Below are 17540 nucleotides of genomic sequence, written 5' to 3'. Positions count from 1 at the left end.
AATTGAATGCATACATTTTGAATGGATTGCTCCAAAGTGGGACTTATAATTGTAATAATATGCCGATTGCCAACTTTTCCATCATTTCATTTCTCCAGTGGATTGCACTGAAGTACCCCTCCATAGCCATCTATGTGGACACTTGCAGAGAGTGCTATGAGGCTTATGTCATCTACAACTTCATGATCTTCCTGCTCAACTATTTGGGGAACCAGTATCCCAACCTGGAGCTGATGCTGGAGGTGCAGGAACAGCAGAAACACCTCCCCCCTCTCTGCTGCTGCCGGCCCTGGCCCATGGGAGAGTAAGTTCGACGAGTGTGCAAAGTTTTGTGATTTTTCGAGTTTCTGAAGCCCTCAAAAGTCACATAAACAGTGTTTTTTCGAACATGAAATTAAATCCCCTCGGAGTAGTTCGTCGTGGAAAAAAGTGAATAGGTTTTGGTTTTTTTTTGTTTTGTTTTTATAGGGTGCATGGTGCAACAGTCGGCCATTCTTTAGTTTGGGTTGCTGGATTAAAAGTCGAAATGAGTCTATAAGTCAGTACATGTTCAGTGTTGTGCTGTCCAACATTAGTTTATAAATCTCCATGAAATTACGCTGGAAACAGAACCATGTGCAAACAAACACTGACAGATTAAGAGACTTTTTTTTCTCCTGCTAACACAATTATATTAGGCAAATAGGATGCAAATGTCTTTCTCAAAAGTAAACGCATCAGCATCAACGCATTTTTTAATTAGCCACTATTCAGCAGTCACTACTTATTCAGCAGTTTAGATTTGTCCCGTTACGCAAACTCTGATAATTAGTTTCTATGATCTGCAGTAGATTAAGACCAGAAGGCTTCACAAGAGGAGCGCTGGAAAAAAAAAACAACCCAAAAAACAAAACATTTAAGCTGTGATTAACTCTGCATTTTAGTTTTGCAATATGCTGCACGTACATTGTGTATCGGTAGTTTAAAAATGGGTTATCAGCTGGTATAAGAAAAAATATCAACACACTTTAGATCCATAACAGTATTTTCCAATAGAGCATCGATTCTCAAAATAGCAGAACTGATATTTTATTCATAGATCACAAACAGTAATTTTGTTTTCTTGTGTATAACCGAAGCTATCGGCTAGGTTGTTGTAAAATAATATAAAACAGTATACAGTGATTTCATATCTGTTGTACTGTATGAATGGTGCCTTTAATGTTAAGTATTGTGAAATAGGGGGGGTCACAAACCCAACTCCTGTCTTTGCCTACATATCGTATCCCGAAATTCTTGCCAGTACACAGCCCTATAAATGATTTAACAATACAGGTCAATATTGTGATCAGGGTTTATCGGGTGTTCATGAGCAGATCATAATTCCTTTTCCAGGGTTTTGCTTCTGAGATGCAAGCTGGGAGTGCTGCAGTACACTGTGGTAAGACCAGTGACCACAGTGATCGCCTTGTAAGTCTGCTTCCCCCCCCCCCCCCCCGAGTGTGTGACATGCTTTTTATGCTTCATATTAACTTTGGTAAATTAATATCAACCATACAGTCTTCTGGTGATCAATCCATATTGTGCTTTTCTCTGCCATGAAGGATTTGTCAGTTGTGTGGGGTGTACGATGAAGGCAACTTCAGCTCCAAGAATGCGTGGACGTACCTGGTGATCTTCAACAATATGTCACAGCTGGTAATAATGTTCTATTTCTCACTTCAACAAACTATTTAGAGCGTCGCCTGTAAGTTGTAAGTTGATGCGAGGGCATCAACTTTTCTTCCCTCCCAGTTTGCCATGTACTGCCTGGTGCTGTTCTACAAGGCCCTGAGAGAGGAACTCAGCCCAATCAAACCAGTCGGCAAGTTCCTGTGTGTCAAACTGGTGGTGTTTGTCTCCTTCTGGTAAATATTGATGTTAAAATTTAACAGGCCCTCATGGGAGTCTATGATGAATTGTACTGAAGTAGTTTACTCCACACACAACCTTTGTACTCTGACTTTCTCCTGTGTGGAAATACTTTGTGCTGATCTGTTGCTATAAATCACTGTTTTAGCTATAATGTCTAGAGACAAACCCTACCTTCCTTCCAGGCAAGCAGCGTTTATTGCTTTCCTGGTCAAAGTGGGAGTGATCTCGGAGAAAGATACATGGGACTGGAAGAGTGTGGAGGCTGTGGCCACTGGCCTACAGGTAGGTCTAAAAAAGAAAACAAGAAGAGGAAAAAAAAAAAAAAGAGTTAAAATGAGTTGAAGAGAACAACCAAACAGCACACGAGAAAAATTGCCCCATCCCCTTCAGGATTTCATCATCTGCGTGGAGATGTTCCTGGCCGCCATCGCCCATCACTTAAGCTTCACCTACAAGCCTTACATCCAGGAGGCAGAGGAGGTCTCCTGCTTCGACTCCTTCCTGGCCATGTGGGACGTGTCCGACGTCAGAGCCGACATCTCTGAGCAAGTCCGCAACGTCGGTGAGTCCCTCCTGTCCACTGGCAGTAGTTGTGTATTTCCATTGTTTACCTTTGGAGGCAACGTGCCTATGTCCATGTTTTGTTCGTTTTTTCTTTTGTCCCAAATAGGGAGAACAGTGATGGGGCGTCCGAGAAAGGATTACTTTGGCGAGGCTCAGAACGACGGCGAGCGCTCGGGCCTGCTCTCGGCCGGTTCCCAGGACGGCGCCAACGCCGAGTCCTTGTCCAACCCCGTGTCTCCGAAGGGACATTACCAGGGTCTGGGCAAAACCCTGACGCCGCACTCGCTGTCGGCCCCCGCCGGGCTGAGCTCGGCCCCGTGGGAGGAGGACGGACGCGGGGCGAGAGCCCAGGAGCCCCCGGACGGCACAGAACCAGTAGAAGCGGATCTGGTTGTGGTCACATAGCAGGTGTCACCGAGAGACTAAAACCAAACAGGGTTGAATGGGAACCAAGTACGGCCTTGATTTCTCCCCGAGGATTCATTTGAATACCCTCCCTCCATGACCAAAACGCAAAGTAGCAGCTCCTTTAAAAGCACATCGGCTCGAAAAGTCACTTTCCCACAAACCCACACGTAGATTGGTACCTCTTTCTTAATGACAGCTCTGAGAATGTTCATTACGACGTTGAGTTGTTATAGGATCGTTTTATTCATTGTGCTATGAGGGTGTCCTTGCTCTTACTTTTATTTTTTATTTCATTATTTGACAAGATGTGTGCAGCTGGTTTTGTAGAGGAAGTTAAGTCTTGTCCCAACGCTTTGAAAGGTTCTTCCTTTTCTCCCGTACCTCCACCTTTTCTGTTACAAACACCTGCGGTGTCAGTGGAGGGTTCGCCAGCGTATCCCACCCTGTTTATGAAATGTTGTCATTTGGCGTCGCTTGTTGGAACTGGGAAAATCAAATTATTTGCTGTTCGATTTGGTGGTTTTACTAGAAACTGCTAACTTTTTATTTTATTTATTGGGTTGAAAGAACTACGAACTATCAGTTCAATGTTTTTATAGATATATCACTATAGAAGCTTAGTAAAAGGAAAAGCTTTTGGGGTAAACTCCTTAAGATATGGCATATTTTTCAATGTATATTTTAACTGCAATGAACAGTTATGTCAATTGGTCCTATACTACCACTACATAATCAGAAATCATAATGTATAGGCTATCTAAGGGTTTGAGTTGTAAGTTGCTGTAAATGTGGTTAAATTGTTGATCCGAGTTACAGAATTTGGCACAAAGACAACCTCACATGCTGCGTGTCCTTTTACTCATGAATTGAAAACATGGCTTCTAATCGAGCACTAAACTAATTAACTAATGTTTTTGAGTTTCTTGTGCTTCAGAACTAGTCTTTTGACCATAAACTCTCAAATAATAACTAGGTAAGATAATAGTAACTTTTTTTTTTTTGGAACCAAAACATGGTTTTCTTTTCATGAGTTAAGGATTCATCCAAGCTGTCAGGTTCCTCGTCGTTACAGCCGTTCTTTGTGCAGGTTACTGAGTCAAGTTGCTGTGTTGGAACGTATCGATGCTTTGTTTTTGTTTGTTTCTATTAAACAGCCTCAGTTCAGTTCTCAAGCTGGGCAGCACAATCTGCAGTGGCTATGCAGTTCCGTTGCATCGCATTACTCGCGCTACGCGTCCCATCATTAAATCTGGATCACATCTTGTCACACTTTTTTCCCAAAGTTAATTAATGGTCCCCCACACACACGCCATGTCACTGTCAGTAACAAAATTCTCTTGTTTCCTTTTTTGCTTGGCTTTAAACATGCCACACATTTGTCCAGAATGTAAATTATATTAATATCTGAAATGGAGAACTTTTGATTTCTTCTGATTTAGCAAAATCTGCATCCAACCACCATACTGTACCATAATACAGAAAGCTTTTACAAATATGATTCTGTATAATCAAATTATAATTGCATAGACTTGTGATAGTAATGGAATTGGCAATATACATTTTTTTACCACATCCTGAAAATGTATTATGTAACCTACATCAACAGCAACATAAAAATACACATGTAATGGATTCCATGAACAAATATTTTTTTGTTAAGAGCAAATGTGTCAAACTCTAACCCTGACCATTATTTAATAGTACTAGTGCAGTGGCGGTTCAAAACATGCACGTTCGGAATGGGCTGCACTGTGGACGTAAGTGACTCAGTCGCAGAGACCTAAAGCCCCGTTGCTGCACAGAGCTGAGCGGCTCGCTGTTCCCTTGTTTATTCAAAGTTTATTAACATTAAACATGCTACGTTTCCAAATTTCACCAAATTCGACTGCACGTCCCTGGGTCCCCAGCAATACACCTGGCAAGTGTGAAGTACACCGACGAGCCAAAACATCAGAACCACTGACGGGTGAAGTGAATAACATTGATCATCTTGTTCCAATGACACCTGTCAAGAGGTGGGATATATTAGGCAGCAAGTGAACAGTCAGTTCTTGAAGTTGATGTGTTGGAAACAGGAGAAAATGGGCAAGCGTAAGGATCTGAGCGACTTTTACGAGGGCCAAATTGTGATGGCTAGATGACTGGGTCAGAGCATCTCCAAAACAGCAGGTCTTATGGGTTGTTCCTAATATGCAGTGGTTAGTATCTACCAAAAGTGTTACAAGGAAGGACGACCGGTGAACAGGCGACAGGGTCACGGGCGCACAAAGCACATTGATGTGCGTGGGGAGCGAAGTCCAGCCCATCTGGTCCGATCCCACAGAAGAGCTACTGCAGCACAAATTGTTGAAAAAGTTAATGCTGCTATGATAGAAAGGTGTCAGAACACACAGTGCATCACAGCTTGCTGTGTGTGGTGCTGTGTAGCCACAGACCAGTCAGAGTGCCCATGCCCATGGAGCAATGGAAGGTGGCCTGTCCTGATAAATCACACATTTTCTTCTACATCATGTGGATGGCTGGGTGCCTGTGCATTGTTTACCTGGGGAAGAGATGGCACCAGGCTGCACTATGGGAAGAAGGCAAGCTGGCGGAGGCAGTGTGATGCTCTGGGCAATATTCTCCTGGGAAACCTTGGGTACTGGCATTCATGTGGATGCTACTTTGACACGTAGCACCCACCTAAACATTGTTGCAGACCAAGTACAGCCCTTCATGGCAACGGTATTCTCTAATGGCAGTGGCCTCATTCAACAGGATAATGCGCCCTGCAACACTGCAAAAATTGTTTAAGAATGGTTTGAGGAACATGACAAAAAGTTCAAGGTGTTGACTTGGCCTCCAAATTCCCCAGATCTCAATCCGATCGTGCATCTTTGGGATTTGCTAGAACAACAAGCCTGATCCATGGGGGCCCCACCTCACAACTTCCAGGACTTAAAGGATCTGCTGCTGACGTCTTGGTGCCAGACACCACAGGACACCTTCAGAGGTCTTGTGGAGTCCATGCCTCGATTGATCAGAGCTGTTTTGGACCATATCCGGTATTACACAATATAAGGCAGGTTGTTTTAATGTTGTGGCTGATCGGTGTACATTGGATGAACGATTGTCGATATAATCGAAGGACATAAAGATAGATTGGACAGACAGAGATTCCTTCTTTTATACTGTAGTTAGAAGATATAATAGTGGCATTATATGGCCCTTTACATTTCTGAACTTCCAATATTGACTATAATAAATAGTAATAAAAAGCCTCAAAATTGACAGTTTTAGGGAAATGAGCGACTTGTCACACTAACTTTAATGTCATTGTTACTTACAAAACAATACTAAAGTACATGGCAGATGAACGATAAGAAAAATTAAAAAATTCTAAAGAAATATATACTGTACACATCTATGGAAGCAAGGCTGACAAATACTAAAGAGCTGAGTTTGTTGTTATCCCCAAACCCTAACGCAGTCACAATGCAGAGGACTCTTCTGTGGGTCCGGACTCCTCTATATGAGCCAACATGGAGATGCTGCTCTTGTGCAGCTGCACCGCCAGCCGCACCAGGTCCCCGGCCTCCACCTGCAAGGGGCGCTGCAGCACCACGGCCGCCTGCTTCCAGTGGGAGTCCTGGCTCAGGGTGCTGACGCTGATCTCTTGGTCCAGGTGGATCTGGTACCAGAACGGGACAGCTGTGACCCGGCCCGACGAGGTGGCCCGGACCTGGAAAAAAAATAAAAAATAAAAAAAGGTTTAAAATCAAAATAATATATATAAAAAAAATTACAAAATCCTATGAAATAAAAAAAATTGGAAATTTGTCAGCTACCAAGACAACATTTTCAATCAGTCTTTGTTGGTTCCTAGAAAGAAGTCGATGCTTTGATATAAATTCAGCGAGCAGTGCCGTGTTGACTGTTCACCGAGTCAAGGTGAATTTGATCAAAATTTAAGTTGTTTTAAAAAGGAAGTGTATTACTTGAAAGTCAAGAGGGTGGGTTTATTCTGAATATATAGAACATCCCTCCCTGGAAAAGTGGAAGGTACAAGCTGCTGTAACATAAAATGAAACAAAAAAAAAATGCATTTTATACAGACAAATTACAAAATGCTGTTTACTGCAACCCTTGTTTTGTTTATAGTATTCAACTTTGCTCAACTACATTTTTTTCTACTACAATCATAACATTTTCTACTGTAGGCCCATTTTTAAAAGAAACATATGAATTTAAAATTTAAATCACTGTTTACGGTTATTTTCAATAAATTCCATTCCATTATCAAAGCCTTTTCAGGGAGTTCAGTTTGTTTGCCGTTTAATAATCATGCCCGTAATGCAACGGTCTGCTCTGCTGTACCTTGACTTCTCGGTTGGTGTAGTTGTTGTTGGAGTTCATCAGGTCCAGGATGAAAAGCTCCACAGACTCACTGAGATGCCTGCACTCCAGAGTGGAAAAGTCCAGGAAGACGTGGACCGGGACCTTAGGAAGAAGGACGTCATAAGATTAACAACACAACCGCAGAGTTGGGAAATACAAAATGTCCGTCCCTGAAGTGTATGTGAAAAAGGGGAGTTTCCTGCACTTGGACATGGGAAATAATGGTTTTTTTTTAAGAATATGTGACCGTCACTTCTCTCCACTTGGGCCACTGTCCGCGGCAGCTCACACTAACGGACCGTCGACTCAAAGAAAAAAAAAAAGCGTCTATCAGACGGAAGCGTCTATAATCTGCCGGCGGCAGAGAGAGCGATCGGTGTCACTGGCGGCAGAGAACAAAGAGCCTTTCCTCCTCCCTGTCGCCGCGGTGACGATCTCAAAGCGCCCGTTTGATGTGCGTGATATAATGTGCCCTGATAGATCCAGGTAGGCCTGTTCCCAACCAAGCTGGGTGTTCTCCAGCGTGACAGTTGTGCCAGAAAGTGCCCTCCACCGAGGGCTTCAAAGATAACATCTGGTGAAATCAAGAAAGAAGTAAAAACTATTTTTGTGTGAGCCGCGAGGAGGAAAGTAGAACATGACAATGAAGAAACACACACACATCAAAGGGCTCCTCTATGTCTGAGGATGGAGCTCGCAAGCGCACATGAAAGACCAAACAGAGAAAACAGGAAAACACATTTCCCGACCTTGACATGGAAGAAAGTCATGCTGGGAAGTTTGGAAGCACTGGTTCAATTCTAATTTAGCAATATTTGAACGCATCCTCTCCTCTGATACACGTCGGACATTTTAACTTTATCCATGAAAATACAAGTATCAAAAAACGTTGGGAATTTGCTCGGATTTGCCGTTGTTGCAATTTTTTTTTTGTCCGTAGTGTTAAACAAACTCTGTTGTCTCTGAGGGGCAGTCCTTTGGTCGTGGGTGATGCAAACTTACAAACACAACATCTGAGGAAACTGACAATTTCATCAGGGCCATGAGAAGGAATGTCAGATGAGAGGGGCTTAAGAGGTGAAAGAGGAATACGTTACAAATTGTCTCAGGAAATACTTCAAGCATTTTTTTTCTTTTATCAAAGGACAGGTTACCTATCATTCAACCCCGGCCTTATTAAAATGTTTGTTCCCGTCATTTAACGCTTTATGATTGAGAAACTCACCGCACTGCTTTTCACTGCGCCATGTTGCAAGCTCCCTGTTTTCCAAAAGGGAGATTTAACAGGGTGTTGTTTTTTTTTAAGGCTTGCCCCATTGGACTGCATCTAAGTACAGTGAGAAGCTGCAGCAGAGTGCCAAGTTTCCCGACAGTAAAGCCTTGTGTTATGAACAGTTATAAATGATGATAAATGACAAACCCATCCTTTAAGTTCATGTTGTTGGGCAACACTGGGCAGAGCAGATTTCAGAAAAGTTTGTTCACATCAGATGCAGACATTGCCGACACATGAGATTCGTGAGCAGATAATGCGCGAGTGACAGGGTAGGTGATGGATTAGCTCCGGAGAGCAGCTTCACTATAGTTGTGGTGAGTGTGTGTGTGTGTGTGTGTGTGTGTGTGTGTGTGTGTGTGTGTGTGTGTGTGTTTCTTTTCCAGATGGTGTACTAATACCCACAGTGAACTGGTTGATGAAGGGAGCGATGTTGAAGCCCAGCGTCGGCTCCCGGCCCTGGACGGCGCTCTCCAGCAGCAACGTTTCCGACTCCACCAGCATTCCATACACCGCGATCCTTTCTGGAAACACACGACCTCCGTCCTCCAGCAGACAGCTGGTAGAGATTAGAGGTTTTTATTCACACATATTGCCCAACTCATGGCAATGAACCAAGCCACTGTGTCATTGTTGTTTGGTCCACCATCTCGACTGGTTCCTTATTTCCTCTCACCTGGCGAGTGAAGCCTTCTCCATCAGCCTCTGCCTGATCAGACCACAGGTCTCCACGCAGTCCAGGATGATGGCGCTCCACAGCTTCTCCCGGGAGGGCCTCTGCAGCACGGCCTGGTCGTCCTCCACGTGGTTGAGCCAGAACTCCAGCATCTGCTCCGGAACGCCGTTGGCGCGGGCCAGCCTCCTCAGCACCTCCTGCTGCTGGCTCTTCTCCACCGAGCTGAAGGCCTTCACCTGGCCCTGGCTGGCGGCGAGGAGAGAGAGCACGGAGAAACCTTCCGACACGTCCAGGACATAGAACAGGTCGGGGTCGGACGGGTCAGGTGTGTCTGGGATAGCACCGGAGACGCCACCGGGCTTCAGGTCCTGCCGGCCGACCTTCAGGCCGGAGATGAGTTTGGCTAGTGCCGCGCTGAAGCTCTGGTGGTACTGCGCATTGTTCAGCAGAGCCATTTCCGAGCATTCCAGCACGCAGGAGTGTTTGTCTTCGCTCTGATCGGTTTGAAGACCGGCTAGGGCGCTGCAGAGTTCCGCCTCCGGGTTCGGGTTCGGGTTCGGGTTCGGGTTCGTGGCGAACCGGGACTCCAGGCGCTCGTCCAGAGGGAACTCGCAGCAGTCTCTCACCACGGCGACGCTGCAGAGCCGGAGGTAGGCGTCTCGGCAGGAGACCTCCACCACCAGGTCGTCTCCACGCCGCAGTGCTACGCCTGAGAGAAATTAAGCAAAACAACCCAAAAGTTAGCATTCAAACTTACACCGCTCCAGTCCAGGTAATTACATTTTCATTCAAATAGACATTCATCAGTTGTTGTTTTTTTTTACATAGTATTCAACCCATAATTTATAGTTGTTCATAGCACAACTTCACTGAACGCTTCACTAACAAGCCTTTTAAATTAAATCTCCTTTCCCATAACGGCAAAACTCGCATTACAGTCGTGTGTATTTTATTTTTGAACATGTTTTAGGTAACAGCATCACATTTTATTAAACACAATTTTTTACAATTGCCGCAGTACATCAAGAGCGTTACGTAACGTTGGCTACAGCAGGTTGCCAGTAGGAAGCAATGCAACTTCCTGTTTCTAGTCTCTCATGTTAGCACTGATGTAGCCAAGAGAGCGGATTTCGGAAGTGCAAAAGAGTCAATAAAACCCAGAAAAAAACGAATAAAACGTAATAAAAAATCATGGGGAAAAGGGGAGAGTGATGGAAAGGATGAAGGGAGGAAAGGAAAGGTGCGGAGGAGGCAAGGCAGGATTTCGGGGGGGAGCAGGATTAGAGCGGGCGGGGTGTCCGGGGGGGACGGGGGACGGGCGGGGGGAGTCCTGCAGGAATAACATCTGTTCCTGTCTGAGCATCAGTGTGCGGCTCGTCAGGGGCGTTGAGGGAAAATGCATATTTATCGCCTATAAGAATTTCATGAACACTAAAGAGTGTCACAGCCGATCGCGCGGCACACGCGGCGTCGGCCGGGAAGCGGATGTTGGTGATCACCGGGAACGGTGGCAGCTCCCCCGGCGCTGCCCAGGCCAATTAACGGCTCCGTGACACGTCGTGGAAACCTGAGTGAAAGATGCTGCTGCTCCACACACACACACACACACACACACACACACACACACACACACACACACACACACACACACACACACACACACACACACACACACACACACACACACACACACACACACACACACACGCCTCATGCACTGAGTAGCATGACCTGATTGCAAAACAGTAAAACGTATACGGTGCCCTCCACAAAACACAAAGGAAAACATTAAACTATTGTCAATACCCAATAGTTAATTTATTAGTCATTTATTCTGAGGCTGAATGTCCTTTCACACAAAGATAATTCAGTAAAAAGCTATTTAAGAAGTGAATAAAGCAATGTTTCTTCAAAAGAAGAGCACATTTAAATGTATTTTATACATTTTTATTCTGGCATATTTTACATTTTATGATGATGAATAGGCAAGATCATGAGTAACTGAAAGAGCAGAATCCCCACAAAAGAAGAAAAATAATGAAAAGTACAAATTGTGAATGATAGAATAAGCTTCAAATATACTCAAGATATCAACGTAGTTGAATAGTTATAAAAGTAATTTCCCTCAAATTATTAAAACACTAGAGAACAGTGTAAGCGTGCACAAGTTTTTTTTTTCCCCCAAGACTCAATATTAGTATTAGATGACAGTATAGATGTAACAAAGGTCATGGAACTATCCCTGTTTCCTCACTGAACCCAAGCAGCTATGAGCAGGCCCTCGCTTCTCGCTCATCGGGGGAGCTGGCGGGAGTTAGTGAAGCGTTCCAGAACACACACTGCCCTCACCTGACAGAATTTGGAAATGCAAGGCACTCTCAGAAATTTTTAAATGATCACATTTACCCTTTAATACAAGGTGTGAAACTAAATTTGCTTTAAGCAGAGCAAGGAAATTTCAAAAGAGAATTGGAATGAGAAATTTAAATGAGGAGAGTCAGTGGTCTTCAACAACAAAATAAAATGAAATTTCTCACGTCATAGATATTCGTTTTAGTAAATATTACTTTTAAATATCCTCATTCACATGACCACAAACATCAATGTGACAAACCTCAGTTTGATCCGATATTGTAATATATATCAAGAAGTGTCAAAGTCCCCTGATCATTGTGGTATCTCCCATCCCAGAGTGACGTAGTGTGTTCTGCTTACTGTTGGGGGTCTGGACGGGGTAAATGGCTTGTTCCCAGCACGTGTCCTCCTGGGGTCCAGTGGACAGGCTGTCGTCCTGGTCCAGGTGAAGCTGGAACCACACAGCCAGCGCGTCTAGGAGACCGTCCTGCGAGACGCTGAGACGCATCCTTTGCACCGGCCTGGAACTCAGTCCCTCCAGCTCCTGTGGGAGGCGGCGTCGGCGTCAGAGGTAAATGACAAAGATGTGCTGGATGCTGGATGCAAGCATTTAAATGTCTTTTAATTTGCCCTGATCTCAGCAACCAGTTCCCTGGGGCCCTTGTTGTTTTTTGCAAGAGCAAAAAGTCAAATTTGCCATATGAAATAAAGCCAGAGAAGGGGGCTTTATGCGACAGTTTGTGTTAGTTAAGGAACACCAATCCATTGTATTTATACAGCATTTCCTCCAAACTCACATGATGGTTTCTGACAAGGGCTCACGAGAGCCTGGCCATAGAATTTAACATTAGAGGTATATTAAATAAAGTAGGGACAAGAAATAATAGTAATACAACCTAAAGTCGGCTTTTTAATCTTTTTTAGAGACACATCCAATAATTATTAAACTTCACAAATCCATGAAAACAGGTAGCATAATTAACTTAACAAATCTGAATTGCAATGTCCCCCGCTCACTTCTTTGGTTTTTGGAATCATATTTAAAACAGTTAAGGGACTTAACTAATTAAATTTAATTTAAGTTCTGAGCAATCAAGCAGAAAACCTGACATGCAGCTCATCTTCTCTGTGTGACAAAACTGCACATCAAACATGGGTGATAGAAAGACACTGATCAAGTATCAACCTTTCCAGGCAGCCGCCTTTCATAAGCAAAAAGCAGCTGAAAAACTACTTTAAAAAGTACTTTCGTATTTATTCAGTTGGCGGCATACACACTCATCGACATTTTAATGAGTAGGATACCTTAAAAAAAAAAAAGTAAACACACTGAAGGCCAAATTTCGCTGACCTCGAGGCTCATAAATTTTGATTTTTTAATTAATAACAACATGTAGTAGAGTGTGAGCCAGAATACTGACATCTGAGAATGAATGAATTCCTACAAAAACACACCAAGGACCCAGTTTGATTTCCCTCAAAAAAATAAATAAATAATTTAAAGAAAATTAAAAAAAATTCGGAAGTCCGTAAACAAGTTAGATTGGATTCATAAATCATGGCCACTGATTGCTTATTTGCCAGGTTAAATTTAAGATGCATTTGTGGATTTCTATCTGGAGAAATTACAGTATTAAAATATGTCCGTCAAGTTCAAATAAATCAAAGCTTGCCTCTCTCTGTGGAGCGGCTTCTCCCTGTTGCTCTGCCTTCCTTGGAAAACATAAATCTGAGTATTCAGGTATGGAGACCAAGGGAGATGCCAGATTATGGGCAGATTTTTGTGTTTTGGAAATAAAAGAAGGGAGTACAACAAAAATAGAGTTCCTAATCATAACACACATCTTTCCATACCATTTGAATCCACAAATCTTACCCAATTCAAGCTCAAAAGGCTACAAATAGACAAAGGTGACAAGGTGAGGGCCTTCAACTCTAGATAAAATTTGATTAATCCGCGGGTGGAAATTCACAAAAAAAAAAATCATAATCAGTTAACATTGCCCGTGCTAAAAACAGGTTTGAGAACGCCCCGCCTCTAAAGGAAACGCTTCCCCCCACCTTCACGTTGTTGAAGTCGATGTCGAGCGCTCTGAAGGGCTGTGTGAGCGCCGTGTATCCTCCAGGAAGTCTGCTCAGCCGCTCTGTGGTATAAGGCTCCATGGAGTCGTCGGCCTCGGAGGTGCAGCTCACCGGACTGTGGAGCTTCCCGACTGCTGCCAGGGAAAGACTTCCCGCCTCGGAAACACAAAGTCTGGAGAAAAAAGGAAAAAAAAAACCGCAAGAAGAAGGAACAGAAATGTAAAAATCCGGCAGTCAGGCGGAAATTGAGTGCACTTGTGAGTCACCGGCAATCTTGAGTTCCTCTTGCAGGTTAATAAGATGAATGGGAAGCGAAATCTTTCACAACTCTGAAGTGAAGTGCCAGAAGTTAAAACAAAGTCAAAACAAGACCTTGACCTACCTGTGATGCCGGCGGATCTCCAGGCACTCCACAGCCATGCCGAACACGGTGGCTCCGGCGGGAATGACCCGACCGGTCTGAGCCGGTCCCTTCGTCATGGCGTCCTGAGCGTTCTTTACGGGAAGAAGCAGGAATATAAAATGACAGAACATGAGAGAACTTCACTAATGTCCAGGACATATTAATTCCCACATCTCTTCTTCATCTTATTCTATGATTGAACGCAAAGCATTTCCAAACAGAACAGCTTGGTTTAAGTGGACATTACCATTCAGCCATGATGCATATTGTTATATCTTTTCGAACATACTATGTCATCCTAAATCTGCACCACTTTGCTTCAGGCAAGTTACGGATTGATGATGACACTTACTTAAAAAGTACCATTCGCCTCTTCGACAAACCGGCCCTCTGCCATTGTTAGCTGTTGTCTTAGTGAAATAGCGTTATCACATTGCGTTGTGGGATAGGCTTGCCAGCGTAGTGTCCAGTGTTTGCATACTACAATATTTTACCTGACGTAGTTGGTGCCTTCAACAGTAGAACTTCCCACGTACTATTTGATGCATACTAGGATTTGAAACATACCAGAAACACTCAAATACTAACATGGCGTACTAAATAATATGGGATTTTGGTTGCAGCACGTTAGTTATCTTAGTTAGCCGGTGCTTATTGCATTATGACAGTGTTTTGAATTCCAAGTCACCTGGGGAGGTAGGAGCAGGTGGTGCCACGCGTGAATGAGACTCTCTATAATCCCTTCTCCAAATAATCCAGCATCCACAGTCTCTGTCACCACTAAGGACACTCTGCCAGAAGAGGAAGAAAAATACAAAATAATATTCAGAGGCCAAATAAAACGATGTCGACTTTTCTATGGGTGTAGGTTTTGAGTTTACCTGTGTGGGATGTCTTTGGGGATATCCATCTCCAGAGATTTCATGTGGAGGATGTTGATGGCTCCCTTCATTCCATTGGCTGTTACCACCTCGCAGGCCAGTTCATACATGGTTTTGGACAGTTCGCAGGCGTACACCTCAGCAGCTCCTGCCTTCTTCGCACACATGCTGAATAGAAACGCCCAGAAAATAAGACCAAGACTACGGCAAAAAAACTTGACCAACAATTGGTATAAATAAATATACAAAAAAAATTTTTTTAAAAGCCCTCAGTAAACTGGAATTTTTTTACAATTAGATACACTCTGAATCATACAATTCAGAGTGGAAATCAACAGTTGTTATGAAGATGTCTCACCCCAGGATGCCAGTGCCAGTACCTATGTCTAGTACAGTGTTGCAGCCTCTCTCCACGGCCTTCTCGATGGCCCGCTGATACTTCTGGTTCCTCCCACGGTCGTTCAGCATCAGGAAGTGCCAGCGCTCCACCAGCCAATTGGCCACACGGTAGAAGTTCTCTCTGGCTTCTGGATAATCTGGTTTTAGTTTGAGGGCTTTGTGGAAATGACCCGCTGCTTCATCCCTGAATCCCATTCTAGACAAAATAGAGTTTTATGACAATCAAACAGAATTCAAAAAGAGGCACAGTGCCCTGGCGGGTTATCTCCCAAATAGGAGCCTTTCTGTGTGGAGTTTGCATGTTCTCCCCGTTCTCCCCGTTTCCTCCACATAACGTCAGTAAGGACCCCCACCAAAAACATGCACACATCACCGTCTGACCAGCGATGGACACTCATCACCAGGTCCCCGGGCACGTCCACGAATGCTGCCCACTGCTCCTGGCTGTGCCCCCGGAGGAAGGACAAGCCAGGATGGGTTAAACGCAGAGGCCTCATTTCGCCGGCCACCATCCAAAGCATGTGCATGTGTGTGTGGGTGTGCGTGCATGTGTTGTAGTGTGGCGTGCTGTGTGACGATTAAAGATTGTTCTTCTTCTATATAGAGAAGGAATAAAATAAATAACTTTGAGCTCTACTTGATGAGGATTGCCTTGGTTATCCAAAATGATTTAAAAGCTGGGACCTAATATATGCACTGTATATACCAATTGTATATTCCACGTAGCTTTGTCTTGCCACACAGCATATAAAGTATATGCAACATGTTAAAAAAGCAAAACAGAAACAAAGCACCTTCAGGTCACTCTTCTCCCATTTTCCATCACTGTTTCATTAAAGTTTGGGTATTAAGAAAAGCTCTGGAGTAATTAAGAAGGGAGGCCCAGAAGCTTAAAAGGAGCTCGATACAGGGCCGCCATTTTTCTCAAATGACAAAACTCTCATGACAAAAAACTTGAGAGAAGTTGATGACACCATAATGTCGAGGATCATACCTGAACAGGTGCTCGCCCATGCTGTTCAAGATGACTTCATCGGCAGGGAAGAGTTCCAGAGCTTGTCCGTAACAGTTAAAGAGATCCTGAATGCGTCCCACGGAGTCCAGCTCATCTGCCCATTTGAAGAGGGTGAACCTGAAGGACTCCTGTGGGGTCAAGGTGACACTGCATTATTACAATTGGGAAAAATACCAGTGCATTAATAGATGTAGATGAACGAAATCGAGTGCAGGAGCGTCTATGTCAATACCCTTGCAAAGTCCTTGAGCACTGGGGCAAGGTTGAGGACCAGGAGGTAGTGGACGAAGGCAGTTCCATAGTCTTGATTACATAGGCACTGCTGGGCACTTTCCAGGGACCTGGAAACCAGTTCATTTCTGGCAGGATCCTCCCTTGGTTGTCGTCGGTTCCTTCTACCCCGCTTGGGTTTTGTGCCGGCATTGGGCATCCCTGAAACGAGCATTGAGAAGTGAACAAATGTGAAGGTTAGCATACAGTATAGTTATGCTCATTTCAGAAATACCTGTCGGACTCAATGAAACAAAGACTACGCAGACACAGTCTGCATTCAAAAATATTGTCTTGAAATGTATTGGTTCATTTAAAAAAACATGCCTATAATATGAAGTCAATATGAAGAAGGTGAAGGTATTTTTCTTTGTTTTACAAGTGTTGTTGAAGTTGTCAGTCGCCTAAACCGGTAAGTGGTTCTGGCCCCCAACAGAATGCATTTGAACAGCCCTGGCATGTTAAGATGATATAAGACTTTATTAATCCCCGGGGGGAAATTCAGGTGTGTTGTGATTTACAACATGCTATCAGCACGGCGAAGAACACAACGAAGAATAACTTTTGGGTCCCTTTGACGTGGCCTTTGAAAAGCTGGCATTCATGTATTCACTATTCAACTATTCACTATTAAACAAATTGCATAAAGTATTTTGCTATCTTGCCAACACATATGAACATGTTATATTAACTTACTTGAGTTGGAGGATGAACGTGAATTACGAGAAGAGCTGGAATTAAATACCTACAAGCCGTGATGAATATGAGGCGATCAGTCGTATAGAAGTGTAGTAAACCCCTATAATTATAAATCGCAACGTAATATCAATTAAATCCGCTCGCATCGCTGTTAGCTTTAACCGGCCGGTCGTTTCCTAAGGTTGAATAAAATCGAAGGCGCTAGCCGCGACAGCCGAATATAACTTCTACACACATCGCGAGTG

General features: G+C 43.8%; 2 protein-coding genes across 3 annotated transcripts in view; one reads left to right on the top strand and one right to left on the bottom strand.

The window, feature by feature from the left end:
• The window catches only part of tmem184c (transmembrane protein 184C), a 5551-nt gene extending 1464 nt beyond the window's left edge, over positions 1 to 4087 (top strand). For both annotated transcript variants that reach the window (XM_079999678.1, XM_079999679.1), the window contains 7 exons: positions 99 to 304; positions 1375 to 1449; positions 1584 to 1677; positions 1774 to 1886; positions 2076 to 2175; positions 2284 to 2455; positions 2564 to 4087. In XM_079999678.1, the coding sequence (XP_079855804.1) occupies positions 99 to 304; positions 1375 to 1449; positions 1584 to 1677; positions 1774 to 1886; positions 2076 to 2175; positions 2284 to 2455; positions 2564 to 2862 (1059 nt within the window). In that variant the 3' untranslated portion in view covers positions 2863 to 4087. The remainder of the gene's footprint in view (positions 1 to 98; positions 305 to 1374; positions 1450 to 1583; positions 1678 to 1773; positions 1887 to 2075; positions 2176 to 2283; positions 2456 to 2563) is intronic.
• Positions 4088 to 6160: 2073 nt separating this feature from the next.
• prmt9 (protein arginine methyltransferase 9) lies at positions 6161 to 17451 on the bottom strand. The gene is made up of 13 exons (XM_079999765.1): positions 17293 to 17451; positions 16559 to 16758; positions 16306 to 16454; positions 15271 to 15507; positions 14913 to 15080; positions 14720 to 14822; positions 14011 to 14123; positions 13608 to 13800; positions 11907 to 12090; positions 9192 to 9900; positions 8921 to 9074; positions 7222 to 7344; positions 6161 to 6586 (listed from the first exon to the last, which is right to left on the bottom strand). The coding sequence occupies exons 2-13, from the start codon at positions 16754 to 16756 to the stop codon at positions 6335 to 6337; spliced, it is 2583 nt and encodes an 860-aa protein (XP_079855891.1). The 5' UTR covers positions 16757 to 16758; positions 17293 to 17451; the 3' UTR covers positions 6161 to 6334.
• Between the last annotated feature and the right edge of the window lie 89 nt (positions 17452 to 17540).

The sequence above is a fragment of the Zeus faber genome, assembly GCF_960531495.2.
Source record: "Zeus faber genome assembly, chromosome: 4".
Classification (NCBI taxonomy): Eukaryota; Metazoa; Chordata; class Actinopteri; order Zeiformes; family Zeidae; genus Zeus; species Zeus faber.
The sequence above is the reverse complement of the archived record's forward strand: the minus strand, read 5'-3'. Positions and strand labels throughout refer to the sequence as shown.